This window comes from Camellia sinensis, chromosome 6, assembly GCF_055761805.1.
Source record: "Camellia sinensis isolate YWXY chromosome 6, ASM5576180v1, whole genome shotgun sequence".
In the NCBI taxonomy this organism is placed as follows: Eukaryota; Viridiplantae; Streptophyta; class Magnoliopsida; order Ericales; family Theaceae; genus Camellia; species Camellia sinensis.
Window position 1 is genome coordinate 158,849,383 of NC_138966.1, and position 15,024 is coordinate 158,864,406.

General features: G+C 32.1%; 2 protein-coding genes and 1 non-coding gene across 4 annotated transcripts; all 3 read right to left on the bottom strand.

Moving 5' to 3' along the window:
- Positions 1-422: 422 nt before the first annotated feature.
- Positions 423-9,016, bottom strand: LOC114292168 (actin-related protein 2/3 complex subunit 4). Of its 2 annotated transcripts, XM_082875182.1 has the most exons (8): positions 8,714-9,016; positions 8,367-8,432; positions 7,948-8,000; positions 6,734-6,761; positions 6,226-6,300; positions 5,656-5,760; positions 1,738-1,827; positions 423-802 (listed from the first exon to the last, which is right to left on the bottom strand). In XM_082875182.1, the coding sequence occupies exons 1-8, from the start codon at positions 8,714-8,716 to the stop codon at positions 713-715; spliced, it is 510 nt and encodes a 169-aa protein (XP_082731308.1). In that variant the 5' UTR covers positions 8,717-9,016; the 3' UTR covers positions 423-712. The 2 variants fall into 2 exon arrangements, with proteins under 2 accessions (XP_082731308.1, XP_082731309.1); XM_082875183.1 differs by lacking the exon at positions 8,367-8,432 and having other exon boundaries at positions 8,714-8,880.
- TRNAY-GUA (transfer RNA tyrosine (anticodon GUA)) lies at positions 8,935-9,024 on the bottom strand. Its single transcript is given in 2 exon segments — positions 8,935-8,970; positions 8,988-9,024. It is a non-coding gene; the product is annotated as a tRNA-Tyr (tRNA).
- A 2,022-nt stretch (positions 9,025-11,046) lies between these two features.
- On the bottom strand, positions 11,047-14,787 carry LOC114292176 (monooxygenase 1). Its single transcript, XM_082875184.1, has 6 exons — positions 14,561-14,787; positions 14,273-14,419; positions 14,074-14,124; positions 13,765-13,933; positions 12,721-12,949; positions 11,047-11,710 (listed from the first exon to the last, which is right to left on the bottom strand). The coding sequence occupies exons 1-6, from the start codon at positions 14,638-14,640 to the stop codon at positions 11,226-11,228; spliced, it is 1,161 nt and encodes a 386-aa protein (XP_082731310.1). The 5' UTR covers positions 14,641-14,787; the 3' UTR covers positions 11,047-11,225.
- Positions 14,788-15,024: the final 237 nt, after the last annotated feature.

Consider the following 15,024-nt stretch of genomic DNA (forward strand, 5'->3'; position numbering starts at 1 on the left):
TCATTTTTTTTTTAATCATTCACTCTATGTTTAAAGTCGCAGAAAAAGGGATGATCGCCTGGCCTCGTACAATGTCCTAATCATGAGCAAATATGAATCTATGAAAAGATAACAAATTGATTTGCCAGAACTTGGCAATGTTTTGTCTGATTTCTTAGCTACAAGGCATTGTAAATGATACATTTTTTTACGCCGATGATATCACACTTGAACATTAGAGCAATCCACCCTTTCAGTTTCTGTGATGCAATGAATGATGACGACGACGACGATTATGGACATTCATGGTTGTGAAATCCAGCAGAAAAATTATTGATTTGGACTGTGGCCCAATTATTGATCATCAATTTCAAAGAATCCAAAGATGGGATGTTCATCTTCCCATTTCTCACAAAACTCTAATTTTGAGTTTGTCACATACGTTGCAGCTTAAAATTTGTCAAGTTTTAAGATTGAAAAACTGTTACACGACGATGTTTATCATTTCAAGTCAACTGATACAGGTGTCGAATCAAACAAAGCCAACAGAACAAGTAAAAATGGAGAATGAATATCTCTATCAAAAAACATCAAATCTACTAGCATACAATCCAAGGGACTTGAAGCATGATGCAAACAGATACAGCTTACTGTGCAATGGGTACCCAATCAGAGATGGTTATACAAGTTTCATAAGATCAAAAAGAATTCACAGAGACTAGGGAGATTAGCTTCACATGAATTGCTTCAGAAACTCTGTAGCCACAAGCCTCCCTCGTGTGTTAACAGACAATTTCAATTCGCTTATCTCCTTGTCAATGTCCTGCAATTTGAGAATAATGTACCACAACAAAGCACTCAGTTGCAAGATGACAACATACACACAACAAAAGATTAACTGAAAAATAATATATCAAAATGGGATATTTTACAATTGAAGGTGGAACTCCATAAGCAGCATTGTGGATGAATAAGATTCTCACAGGGAAAAAACAAGAAGAGTGGACCCACTAATGAAAATTTCGAAATTATGATTTTAGATGTGAGAGAACTAGATATATTTATAAATTCAATTGAGTCATGCTATACAATCTAATAACTCTTACAAACTTTTCTTATTCACTGATGGGCCACCTATCATATCATTCAAGTAGATCCTATTTCGTAAGATTTGTTAGTTTGTATAGCATTTTCCAATTTAATTTCACCACTACGTAAAAGAAATATTTATCACAAAAGTTGCCCATCTCTAGATGGTAAAGCTCATCAAACTAAATGAGCATGTATTGAGTTCATAAGAACCCGTGACTCTGACACGGGGTTTATTAATTGCAAGTCATTCCTTAATATGTCATGAGTTTAGGCATTTGGTAATTTATAACTACTGGCCGATCATTACTCCATCCAGTTTGCGGTGGTTTAGGGTCATGAGTCGTGATATTAACAGTTGGGTGTACATTTTTTTCACTTATATATGGAGTGTTTAGGACTATCTTTTGTACTTTTTCGTTTTCCTTTTATTTGATTGTACAAGTATTGTTCCCCCTCGGCATGTTCTCTTATAAAAGTCACTTTGTTGCTAATTTAAAAAAAAAATGAATTTTGCTAACAGAGCCTTACAACTAGAACAATTCTATCAACATGCACTTTATTAATTGATGATGAAATAAAGAAGAATATACATTCTATCAGCATCCAATCATCTGCATGTAACTAAAAAAAAGTAATGGCAAGTTTAGGAGTCAATGTAGATCTTACCTCCATGAATTGCACAATAAAATCTATGAGCTTGTTCTTCTGCATATCCTCACAGTGGTAGTTTGTAATAAGAAAGCTAATGTCATATCCCTGCAAAGTGAAACAACCAAAAAGCAAATAAGTAAAAATGTAAAAAAGCAGATGAATCAGTAGAATATATCTGCAGCAAAAGAGAAAAACAAAATATACTGCTTATAAATAGACATATGTTGTCATTTTGCGAATTGAATTCTGTGTACTGGGATTTAAATATAACTAAGATACATGCTGTATAAGATTATGTCTTATAAATTCAATCAGTGTTAAAAAGAAAATGAGAAAAGAGAACAGATCAAACTGTCAATTGGTCATCTAACAGGGCTGAATTTTAAGTTATGAAGACCTACAAGCAAGTGCTCACATAAAGATGCACTGCTAACTGTAAATTTGCTGAGTACATAGCTTTTGTTCATTATTCCATGAGCATCTCCGAAAAAACAATGGTAGCGTTTGGTAGAGTTTTCTAAATATGATTTGAGAATAGAGTTGTATTTTGAATTTGTGAGTTTTGGAATTATGATTTGAGTGTGGAAAATTTGTTTGGTGAATGAGTTTTGAAAAAAGTTTTAAATTGAGTGGAGAATTTTTGATATGACATATGATACCTGATACAAAAAAACTTACAACTCATAACCAAACACACAACTCAAAAATCTATTAAAAGCTCATAATTTTTTTTTTTTAAAAATCCAAAAATATTGTTTTATTAAACATATATATATATATATATATATATAAAATGGGAATTGACCAATAAATCCCATTTTGTAATCTTATAGTCCATATGATCCTAAATGTTTTCTTGTACACTGTGTAGTCCTTCAGACTAATTATTGACTATTTTGCCACTGGTTTGTTTGTCGAAAATGTATTGGTTGATCATTTATGGGAATAAGGCTGTTTGTGTTTCACGTTAATTAAAAAATGGTACCAGTATGATTTTAGTGATGATGTGAATAATGTAAAATGTGGGATTGTGGAACGTCATAAGAATATGACGTGAACACAAGGGTCGACAAACAAACCCGGATTGACAGCCCAAATGTGAACAAAGATAATGGATCAACCCATGGTTGCTTGAATGGTCACTCACAACCAAAAAGTGGAGATCCAAATTGTGTGGAACATCCCCAAATTGGAAACATATTCCGTTTGAGTACGGAAACCCTAGCCGTGTTCGACTGTCATGTGTTGTGTTTTAAATTGCAAAAAATTTGTGATTGCATCCTACATTCGATATTCAGGGGATTATTTCTAGAAATTTGGTAGGTACATTTTGGGTGAGTTTTTGTGGGTGTGTGGAACCCTAACATTCGCATGTCTGACGGAGTGTTCTGACGAAGTTCAAGTCGAGGTGCACAATAGTGGGTGTGTGGAACCCTAACATTCGCATATCGTCATTCCCTAGCAAGCCCATGTAATGTACACTTCTTTACAAGTTCGTTGGTTTGTGTTTTGTTGTTACAAATATATGAATTTTGTGCCTCATCCATGTTATGTGAAATCGTTTACGTTGGTTTGTGAGATGAGTGAGATGTGGGGGATTTTTTCCAACTATTGTACTGTTGTTGTTTGATTTCGGGTCTAGTGGTGTTTGATATTTGGGGATGTTAGTTCTATACACACTATATACTGATGTATGGGCCACACAAATCCCATGGTGAAAATTGTGTGAGGTTTGTGCACAGTCTTCTTGTGTATGGTGGAGTCCCATAAGTTTGTGTGATTGTGTTGTTGGGTGGTTTGTTGCATTCCTGTAAGTGGTTATGTGTGGGGACTACATGTCCCTGGTTTTTGAACACAAAGACTTTAGTTTAGTTTATTCATGTGTGGGTGGTGATACATGTGCATTGTTTATTCTTGTGTACTAAAAATCCAACTTCCACAAAACGTGGGATTATACATTCCAAATATAAACAAAAACATCCCAACAAACATGCGAGGGTGTTATCGGCAACCAAACACCGTTCACGTTTGAAAATAGGATCAGTCGGTAACAAATCACGCATAAAAGGGACTTGTGAATCAAACAGTTATTACGTGGGACCAGATGGATTACATGTTCCTATGGTGGGACTTTCTGATAAATTTCCAAAAAAAAACAAGTGCCAATTGCAAAAAAAAAAAAAAAAAAATGTCATGTTCCGATTGACCGGTCGGACGACTGGTTAAGCCAAATTTCAAAAAAACAAAAAAAATTGAAAATCCCCCCTGACACAAAGTTTTCTGTTTGTTGTGGAAATATAATTTGAAAACCCTATCCAAACATGGTATTAGAATGTGTGGGTAAAATTATAGTTTGAAAACCCTTCCAAACACAGCCAATGTACTGCATTACATCAGTTATCTTGAATAAATATCCAAGAAAAAATACTTTTAATTGATTAAGAGTTCATTGCCTCATGTGCCAACTCTCAAGACTATGATCCTAAAACCAGTGACAAGTACAAGGTTTAAAAAAATGTAGAACATTAAGTTCATAATTTTTCAAATTTTACTCTCACACTACGCCAAAAAAACAAAAACAAAAACAAAACAAATCAAGACAAAACAAAACAAAAAAGCTAAATGCAATGAATGGGTGCAACAGTGCAAGATACACATAGAAATGAGAGCTGCTGTGAAGCTATCACCAAATGCTGAGGTGAAAGAGCATTAGATGCAATTTTGGCTTATTATGTCACATATGAACATATGAGGGATACAGCATGGACATGAGGATTTAGGGTTTAGTATAAACTTCTCATTCACTATGTTTCAGTCTTTCAGATAATAAATCCAAGTAACTCACATAAAACATCAGAATTTGCAATCTTATCCAAAAGCATGAGAACTGACAATCTTCTTTCCCGGGAGAGACGAACAGAATGAAATTTGTGATAACAAAAAGATGTCAGAAATTCAAGATCAACGTGAATATCCAGTTAAGATGAAGAAGACAAAAGAAAGCTTTGGAAGAATTATGAGTTAGAATGGATCTTGTTCCACAGTTTTCCATGAAAAAGGACTCACTGAAGAACGATCAAATTATATTAACCCAATAAAGTAGAACAAATGATGTTATATCTGTTGTGAACTAGTTCAATTATGTGGTTATACTATTACACTAACAAAAAAAGGCTGTATCTCGCTGTCCAAGGTGTTGACACATGCCTAGAAGTAGTAAGAAGTATTATACCCGTGCAATCAAAATCGAGAAAGAAAGAAAAAGTTGAATTAAAAAAAAAAAAAAAAGAAGAAGAAGAAAAGAGAGCTGCTTTCAAATCTATGGGCACATCTAGATTCAGACAAAAATCAACGAGCATCCAAGAAGTATGATATGGATAAGGCTCTTCCATAGAAGTACACAGGTTACATGGACTACCATTAGCCTGATCAGCTGTTAAGTTCAACACAGACAAATAGTTCATCACCTTCCATACTGCTCAATATACGTACGTCAGTCTAAACCTATAAAGCAGTGTCACCCTATATAATTTCTGCCTATCAGACCTCAAATCAACACGGTGCCAACAACTTCATGTAAAACACAAGAATTTTAGAAAGGATAGCCTTGTCTAAGATTTGAGGAAGCATGCCATCATTAGAACAGCATAACCTTCCGCTTAACAAGTTGGCTATTGCTACTTGAATTAGGCTGCACAGATCAGTCTTCTCTACATGACTCCAAGCCACACTATACATGTTCATAAGATCTGATATAAGTTTTACATTTACCATCCATCTACCTACCACATCCTACAATCTTTCCGTGACTAAGTAAAATTTCATCTTGAAGCAAATTATTGCCAATCAATTAGCACTGTGTTTTCTGTCATGCATCATGAATTTTGCATAGCAATGTGCAAAAACAATTAAATGAGATGAGACAATACATACCTGTACTGGCTTTCTCCTCAATACTTGAAATGCTTCTGCCCGCATTGACAAAAATCTAAGAAATTTTTTAGTTAGTATGTTTTCTAGTTCATCTGCTTGCTTTACCTATACAACAAGAAAAAAACACGCATATAAGGTGATAAATCTGAGAAATGATGGTTATTTCTAGTGTATACAATCAGAAGGATAAAAGGAAAAAAGAAATAAAAGCAAAGAAGATGATGCTGAACATCTTGATGCAATCAACAAAGCCCTCCAAGTGCTATGTTCTATCTAAATTATATGCTGAGGAGGCAATCTTCAACCAAGTTGTGATGCACTTGTTGAGCAACAAATGGATATGAACATATATTTGAGGTTTGAGCTTAAGTGTGCAGAACAAGTGCATCATAACCTCAAATATAAGTTCAAGTATTTAACATATCAACTATCTGTTCGATTATAAAAACTTAAATATACTCACCATGACATATCAATTATATGAAAATGACATGGCATCATGTGCTATTTCATCCATAACCAACGGAAAGAACTCAAGAATGTATCCAAATGTAAATTACTTTATCTCACCTTGAGGCTTATGCGCAATGAATTTATAGACGCTTCAATTAAGCATTTTTCAGCCTCATTTCGACATATTAAAACCTGAGAGAGGAAGTGCCAAAATCTGGATTAGGTCCATGGACAGCAATCAAATTGTTGAAAACCATATTGAATTAAATATAATGAAGAGCCACCAAGGATAGATAGGTTTCAGCTATATAAACTTCGAATTGCAAGAGGTACTGAAATAAAGGAAGTTAAGAGTTGGGGCTGGAGTGCATTACAAACAATTAAACAAACCCCCCCCTCCTTCCCCCTTTCCTTTAGGGTTTCCTCTTCACCGTGTGTTGTATTGTCATTCAAGCAACAAGTACAAGATAAATTGGAAGTTCAACTCTACAACTTCAGGCAACAACCAGTCTGAATTTCAGCGGTTTACTTCCTTTTTGGTCCAAATGTAATCAGTCACAAGAGGAGAATAAGGAAAATCAAAGTTTGAGCAGCAGTTCTGGACTTATCAAAAGCTGGTGCTTACTGGGTTTAGCAGCAGTTCTGGACTGGTCCTGAAAAATAAACAGAAAAATATTCAATCCTTCCTAATGTATAAGAATTTATTCATTTACTTAATGATCTATACAATTACGAAGAAAACAGGCTCCTCAAAAAAGTGGATACCCTGCACCGCCGTTTTCATGTTGACATGGCTCTTACATTAGGCAAGACATTTAAAATCAGTTATTGTTTCCATTTCCTTATATAGAACAATCTAAATCTGTTTTTGCCCAACCAAAAAACATAAATAGAAAAAGGTGACCTAGTGCACAAGGCTCACACCAAGGCTGAGGCTAGGGTGGTCAAGATATATGCAACCTTACCCTCATATCTGGAGAGTTTGTTCCATGACTCGAACCAATGTCATCAGGGACACTAACGACAACCAAAAAACATTAATGTAAAACAAATTAAATAGCTAACACTTGTTTGGTCTAGTTGCACTCAATAAACACCCAAGAGAAGCTTGGTTGAGGCTCTCAAGTGATAGAGTGCCTCCTCTTCCCCCTATTAGTGAATAGATAATCATAACCGCACGTATATGCAGTAATATTTTTTAAGTGAATATTGACAATGGTAATTAAGATGGCGAAGCACATAACTCCTGGGAATATCACTCCCTAGATACAAATTGCTTTTTAACCCTTAGCACTTTTGGATGAAGAGTTCATAGTTTCTATGCATAGTCAAGGTTTTTCATGAAGATTCAGAGTGTTTCATACGACTCAGTTTCAAGTTTGAATGATGAAATTTTGAAGCATCAGTGGAGTAAAGTTCCTCAGTCTATTATTATTTTAGAAGCTGAGTTAATACAAGGCTGTGAATCTAATAAAACCATAAAATGATTTCAGAAAACTGAAATCATTTATGGTCCCTAAACAATACAATAATAAGGTTAAAGAAACTGTAGGCAAAATTACATTAGACACCTAGATAATCCAAATCAGGGACTCTATTTTAAAATCTATCAGATCCTACAAGGAAAATAGGACATTATTTTGGTGAACAATCTAAGCGCTTGAGAAATTATGTACAAATTTTCAGAAATTTTTCTTTCACTGCAAGTGTTACTTATTAAAGATAAAAAATAAAAAAAAAAATAAAAAAGAATTGTAATTTTATAATAACTGTACCAATAAAATAAATAATAAATAAAAAAGAGGTAACCAAAGATCAAACAGCAATATGTAAGCATACTTTAGTTCAACCTCTGGTTTGTTATGCCTTTCAACTTCTTGACAAGGGAAGTTCTGCAAGCACCATATGGATAACAAGTTATGACATTCGTAACACAATTGTGAAAAATGAAATGGCAGATACTTGAAATGGAACACCAGTGTGCAAGCGGGGTTGGTATGTCTAATTTTCTGTCTTGGATGTAAAAAATGTGTGTTTTCTATTGAAAATTTCTCAATTTTACTAACAGAACCAGATTTCGACTGCTTCAATTAGGAAAACAGGCAATTCAGATGCCCAGATGTTCTGCATTTCTTGTGTAAACAACAATTATTTAACCTGAAATGTTGCAATGATCCGTGAACTTAACGTAACATATCCCGTAGTTTTATCAATAATGACCACGAACTGACTTTCCATTTTGGCATAAAAATACTTACCTGTAAACACATGGCAGCCTCAAGAGTGTTCCGAATACAGGTCAAATACAATCGCAATGTGTTCGACTGAAAAATGTTTAGAATCAAATTACTCACTGGTAAATATGGAAACCTAACCTCGCAAAAAGTTGAAATAAGACTGGGTTCAATTGGGCAAATAACATTTTGTGATCATCCAAGCCTCGTAAAGCTATTATGCTTACTTTTAAAGGAACATATATATTAAAAAAAAAAAAAAAGGTTTAGTCTGCTCAAATTAAGAAAATGCTCAGTTTCATCACCTAAAATTTTCTCAGCAACCAAACGCAATTCAAACAAATAAAAAAGCGTAGATTAGTAGTATTTACCATCGATTGAGAGAGAGTCAACACAGAAATGGATCGATCTGATAAGACCTGGTGACCAAGAACTGTGCGGTGCAACCGATCTTCGCTTCAGTTTCAGGTGCGTATTGTGCTCGACTGCACGTTAAGAAAAAGTTCGCTAACATGCTCTCTCTCTCTCGCAATTAACTACCTTTTATTAAGAAAAAAAGAATTAAATCTGAAAAAGAAAAAAACAATAAAATTCCGACCTGCCGGATTCGAACCAGCGACCTAAGGATTAGCTGCGGGCACCCGACTACAGTCCTCCGCTCTACCAACTGAGCTAAGGTCGGCTTTGGTAACAATTCTTTATTAAATAATACATAACTTAATGAGTAGGTATTAATGATTTTTTTAAAAAATTTAAAATAATTATAAATTTATGTTCTTATTTTAGAACTATTTCACATATAATGGAGATCAAAGTCCACAATCTTTTATTAAAAATGGTAAAGACTATAGTTGCAAATGAACCGAGTCGAGCTGAGTTTTGCTGAGCTCGAGCTCAGCTCGTTTACTTATCGAACTCGTTTATTGAGCTTGAGCTCAGCTCGATAATTTTTTTTAATATTATTTAAATAAAAAATATTATTTATATTATTTAATATATAAATAATGTGTTTATACAATTATTTATATTACATTATTTATATATTATACAATTATTTATATTACATTATTTATATATATTTATATTATTTTATATATAAATAATATATTTATTATATAATTTAAATATAGATAAACGAGCCGAGCCAAGCCGAGCCGAGTTTGTTCATGAACAGCTCGATTCATGCGGCCATAGTAAAGACCCCCCAGAGTTGTGTTTGATAAAAAAAATTGGTAGAAGTATTGGGTCCTATCATTGCTCGTTATACTTTCTCTTTTTACCAATTTTGTTATGTATACAAAAATCGAATACTAAATTCTTGTGAATATAAAATATTTTACAAAGTTTGATAGTAGGGTCCATTTTTGAAAAAAGTATCGATCTATATTGATTTATATGTTTATGTCTTGTTTGGTTTTCAAATTCAAAAATTGTTTTGAGTCTTTTGATTTTCATATATTTTATTTTTAGTGATTTTATTTTTAATATTTTAGTTATCTGTTTATTTTTTAACTTTTTAGATACATTTTTTTAGATAGACACTTTTTAGATACATTTAATTCATATGCATAGTAAAAAAAAATATTTAAAAAATTCACTAAAAAAATTTAAAAAAAAACACAAAAAAACAAAGAAGCTTAGCATATTTGAAACGAAGGACTTCGACATGCTTGGTTTGGCATAATCTAAAAAAGTTAAAAAGTCAAAAAGTCACTATTTTATTTAAGTTACATCATCTTATTTAAGTCATATCACCTCTCTACCACATTATTTCAAACACAACCTATATTTTACATTTTTTCGTAAAAAATAAAAAAATACACTTATTTAGATCATCTTAAACTAGTCTGCGAAATTACAACACTGGAGATAGTTGATAGGGAAATGATTTGGAGCCCTAAAAAAGCCCCCCCTAATCCCCAAAACGACATCGTTTTGGGGATATATATATATATATATATATATTTTGCCTTGGTCTCAATTTTCGGGGGATTGGGGCTCCCCAAATTAGGGGGATGTAGCACGGCCCTAGTTGATAATACCTGTGACATTGACATGTAGGGTTTCTAAACATTGGAAAACTCTATCACCTTCAATTAATAAGGCTTTGTTTGGTAATAGGTTATTTAGTAATTTTTTAATTTTTTGACTAGAATATGAGGTAAAAAAATTTATATGTTTAGAATAATTTTTTGATTTTTTACGAAAAAATGTGTAAAAAGTAGAGAGAAAATGAAAATTTTAATATTTTTGGTATAAATTATAAACTTTTTTGATTTTTTTTAGTAATTTTTTGACTTTTAAACTAAAACTATTACTTTCCCAATGAGGCCAAGTCAAAATAAATCTCATAAATTTTCTAAACTGAATTATATTTTCTTAGATGAATTAAGATTTCATAATCGAAACTGAAAAAATGAAAATGAGAGAGGGCTTGACACCCCATATCTTTAATAAGTAAGCCTTGTTTAGGAAGTTAGTTATTTTAGTTAGCTTTTTTACTATTTTATGAGATGAAAAAAAAATTATGTTTGGAATGATTTGTGAATTTTTTTGTAGTTGAATAAATGATTATAAGAAAAAAATAATTGATTGACGTGTAAGATGATTTCTAAAAATGTGGCTATGTGCTAAATCAATAGCACGGAATTGAATGAATACATGGACCTTAAAAATCAAGAAAACGTCAGACAAAGTGATGAAATATCATTGAATAGACATTAGGCTAAATAAATTAATAAGATAAAATGACACATTCAAACCATAATTATTACATTTCTTCTCTCACAAAAAAACAAAAAAGCTAAAAAAATTCTTCCCAAACATAGCTAATTTAGGCTAAAAAAGTTCTTTCCAAATGAACCTTAAATAATTTCTACTTAATTATAGGCGGCCACAATCATAACGGGTATGACCAAGTCTCTCACGAAAGAATATGACCATCAAGACGATGCATAGAAGTTTCAAAACCACAGACGAAGTTTCTAGAAGCATCCCAACAGCATATGTTTTTGTAGAAATCTGCACCAATCTCATCCTTCGCTCTCCAATGTACTGATCAAGTGCCATTTCTGCTCTCCTCTGTGTTGCTAAGCATCTAGCCAAAACGATAGCATCTTCTAATGCAATTGAACCTCCTTGTCCGAGAAATGGGCCCATTACGTGCATGGCATCTCCAGCAACCATCACTGTTCCTTTTCTAAACCTTGCGTTTAGTAATTCCCATGGGGCTCGATATCGAGTACCATTAAAAGTCAGTGAATCTACGTCACAGTTCTGTATCATCTCTAACATTTCTCTTGGAAATCCCTTTACTGATTCTAGTGTTGATGATATGATTTTTGTTGTATCTTTTGACATTGTTAAATCTGCATAAATATGTGTATATATCATCAATATCAGTAATGTTACAAGCTCATATTTTTTTTCAAAAATACAAATGTGTGGCTTAAAATCTTTTTATATGTAAACTATACACTAGCTAAATTTTAATCACAAATATAGAAATTCTAAATTAACATATCATAAATGTACAAAAGTATTGGGACAACCAAAAAAAATAGATCTCTAATAATCTTTTTCGTTCTTTCTTCTTCTTCTTTTAATACAAGGATTATTTAATAGTTATATTATATTTATCATATTTTGCTTATCACCTAATGTGAAACACTCACAATGATTCAATATTAATGAGCGTCACCTGAAATTTCTTGAACACTTTTAAGATTGAGGGAATTACTTTTCAGTTGGACAAACAAACAAACAAAAAAAAAAAAACCTAAACATGGAGAGGTGCAAACCCCTACAATTTTTCACTTGCATCCCATCATATATAATCATGTGCACCTCCAATGTTTTTGTAATTTTTATTTTTGTCCCACTTTTCAGTAATTCTCCCTTCAAGATTTGAAAAAAAACATATTGACTTTTACTTTAATACATAATTGAGGAGTCATTTGGTAATCACATATTTTAGTTATTAAGTTAAAAAAAATTCAAAAAGTCAAAAAAAAAAAAAAACTAGTACAAAAAATTCAAAAATCTTTTTTCATTCACTCTACTTTTCAAACTTTTTTCGTAAAAAATAAAAAAATATATTCTCAACTCATATTTTTGCCAATAAGACAAAAAATAATTAAAACAGTAACTTCTCAAATAGCCTCTAAGTTGACATGTACAAAGAATCAATTAATTTATGATTTTTCTTTTTGTTCATATGTTAAATTTGAAAGTCTAAGTACCCAAAAACAAGTATCAAGAAATGACCCAAAAAATAAACAGGTCGTTGAGATTCAACCGTATTGTAGATTCACATATAATTTAAATTTGAAGCAGATTCATAATTTTAAATAATCCAAAAAAACAAGTAAGATATTACCTTGAGGTGTGATTGGACGGGTAACAAACCAATATACAAGGTTGTGATCAAGGGGGACTCTTCCAAGCAAAACATGGCCTTTGTTGATGGTAACAAATTCAGGGCTAAATCCATGTCCATTTTCGTAATTTGTGAAACCCCTTGCTCCGCCTATTGTTGACTGCTTCGGAGGTTTTAATCCAATGAAATTCGCAATCACAGAGTTTACTCCATCACATCCTATCACTACCTGCCATTGATATATATACACAAATTACAATCCCAAATTAGATCAAGTAATTTTAATCAATTAAATGATCTTTCAACTTTGGTTTAGTTTTCAGCGTAGTCTTTAAATTATTATTATTCTTTATACTTAAGTTGTTCGATTGTTTTAATTTTTTTTGCACCTAAAAAAAAAAAATTTGTTTTAATTTTCAATGAGACATTCAACTTTGTACTGTAAATTTTTAACTTTTTCTATTTAAATCATGTTAACTCTTATAAATAAAGTCAATGCACAATTCTTTTTTTAACCTGTTTTTTGTTGGTTATTTTTCATCTTTAATAAAAAAAATTCCAAGATTTTTCAATCACTTTTCATTTTTAGATTCTACTAGATTATAATACCTAAAAAGTAAAATTTGTTTTCTTATATTCTTCTAGATTAGACCAAAAGGTTTTTTAAAATATATATATATATATATTACGCAATTTTTAAAAAATTTCACTAAAGACTATTTTTTTTTTTTTTTACAAGAAGTGTGACATTTTAAGCCAAATAGAGCTTTAAATGTGAGAAAACAACATTTATATCATATGTTTCTTAATTAATCAAATTATATTTTAAGCCAAACAGATACTTAGATGTGAGAAAGACTATAACATTTATATCATGTGCTTCTTAATTGATCAAATTTTAGAGGCTACTAAAAAAAGGTACAAAACACTAACAAGGGCATGATCCCATAGGTTCTATGGCGAGACCATCACTCATGAGTATTCTTTAATCTATTGGAATTTGTTTCTATGCAAATTTCATATGTTTTTGTAAGATAAAATTACCTTAGCTTTGATTACAGTGCCATCATGAAGCTGGAGAATTGGAAGTAAAGTTAATGGATCCATTTGGACATCAATTATTTTACAGCCAAAACGTATTGTTCCAACTGGTAGCTCATTTGCTAGGGTTTTCACCAGAATACTTCGTTTTAGGCATCGAGCTTCTCCGTTCCTGACAAAATGTAAGAGTAATATCATCAATATATTTGTCGATATTATCTGATATTTATTATTATCAATAGATGATTAATAAAAAAAAAGAGAGGAAAAAAGAAAAAGACAAAAAAAAAGGGAAAAGGAATAGAAACGAACTCGATTGTTGTTTCTTTGAGGGATATATTATCTGTGGAAACCTCTCGAAACCTAGACAAAAACTTAATCAGAATTACAAATATTGAGGGAAATTAACATGGAAGAAGAATTCAAAGCAAATGATTTGAAATATACATATATTGATTGATATATATGTACTTCAGTATTGTTATTTAAAATCATGAGTAAGTATATTTACCGTAGAAAAGGAATGGCAGTTTGTCTAAGTTTTGAGCCAACACCAAGCTGATCAAGTGCGCGCCAACCATTCGATTGTATGCCTATGCCAGCTCCTGTGGCTCTTAAAGTCTCGGCTCTTTCCAGAACAATGCTAGCCATTCCCTTCCTGTATCCAAAAACCCAACCATTAAATTATTTAGTTTCTTCTGATATATTATCTGATATCAATATATGTTACAATAATGTTAGCAAGTACCAATCAATTGGGTATGCATGCAAATATATATGAAATAAATAAATTTGTCACCTATGAAGGGCAAGTGCAGTGGCAAGCCCACATATCCCACCCCCAACTATAACAATATCATGCAGTTCAGCAACATCCATCTCTCTGTCTCTCTCTCTGTCTCTCCCCCGCCCTAGGTAGTCTGAATTTTCTGTTGATCTGTAATTTACATGGGTTGCATCTTCTATTTATAATAAAATGCACCAAATTTTTAGTACTTTCTCGCCAAGGAATGACTCTCTATGATTGCAACGACTTTTGTCAATAGCAATGGAAGTCATGGGATGACATGGTTGAAGTTTCTTTGTGATATAATTGTCAAAATTTTGCAAGACTATTCTTTTAGCTTACTAACAAAAAATCCAAAAAAAAAAATTGATATTTTGACTATATGATTTTGTTGGTGAGTTGCCATTTTGGCATAATTAATTTTCACGTCACTATTATCTAATTAATTTTTGAATACTTTACTCTAAAAAGGTATT

Excerpts from the sequence above, each read along its gene's own strand:
- LOC114292168 (XM_082875182.1), bottom strand. Across the intron at positions 6,301-6,733 it reads CAGAACTGCTGCTAAACCCA|GTTTTAATATGTCGAAATGA; the intron begins GTAAGCACCAGC and ends TTCCTCTCTCAG. Across the intron at positions 803-1,737 it reads TTATTGTGCAATTCATGGAG|GACATTGACAAGGAGATAAG; the intron begins GTAAGATCTACA and ends CTCAAATTGCAG.
- LOC114292176 (XM_082875184.1), bottom strand. The coding sequence starts at position 14,640 with ATGGATGTTGCTGAACTGCATGATATTGTTATAGTTGGGGGTGGGATA. Across the intron at positions 14,420-14,560 it reads ACTGCACTTGCCCTTCATAG|GAAGGGAATGGCTAGCATTG; the intron begins GTGACAAATTTA and ends TTTTGGATACAG. Across the intron at positions 11,711-12,720 it reads CCGTCCAATCACACCTCAAG|ATTTAACAATGTCAAAAGAT; the intron begins GTAATATCTTAC and ends ATATTTATGCAG.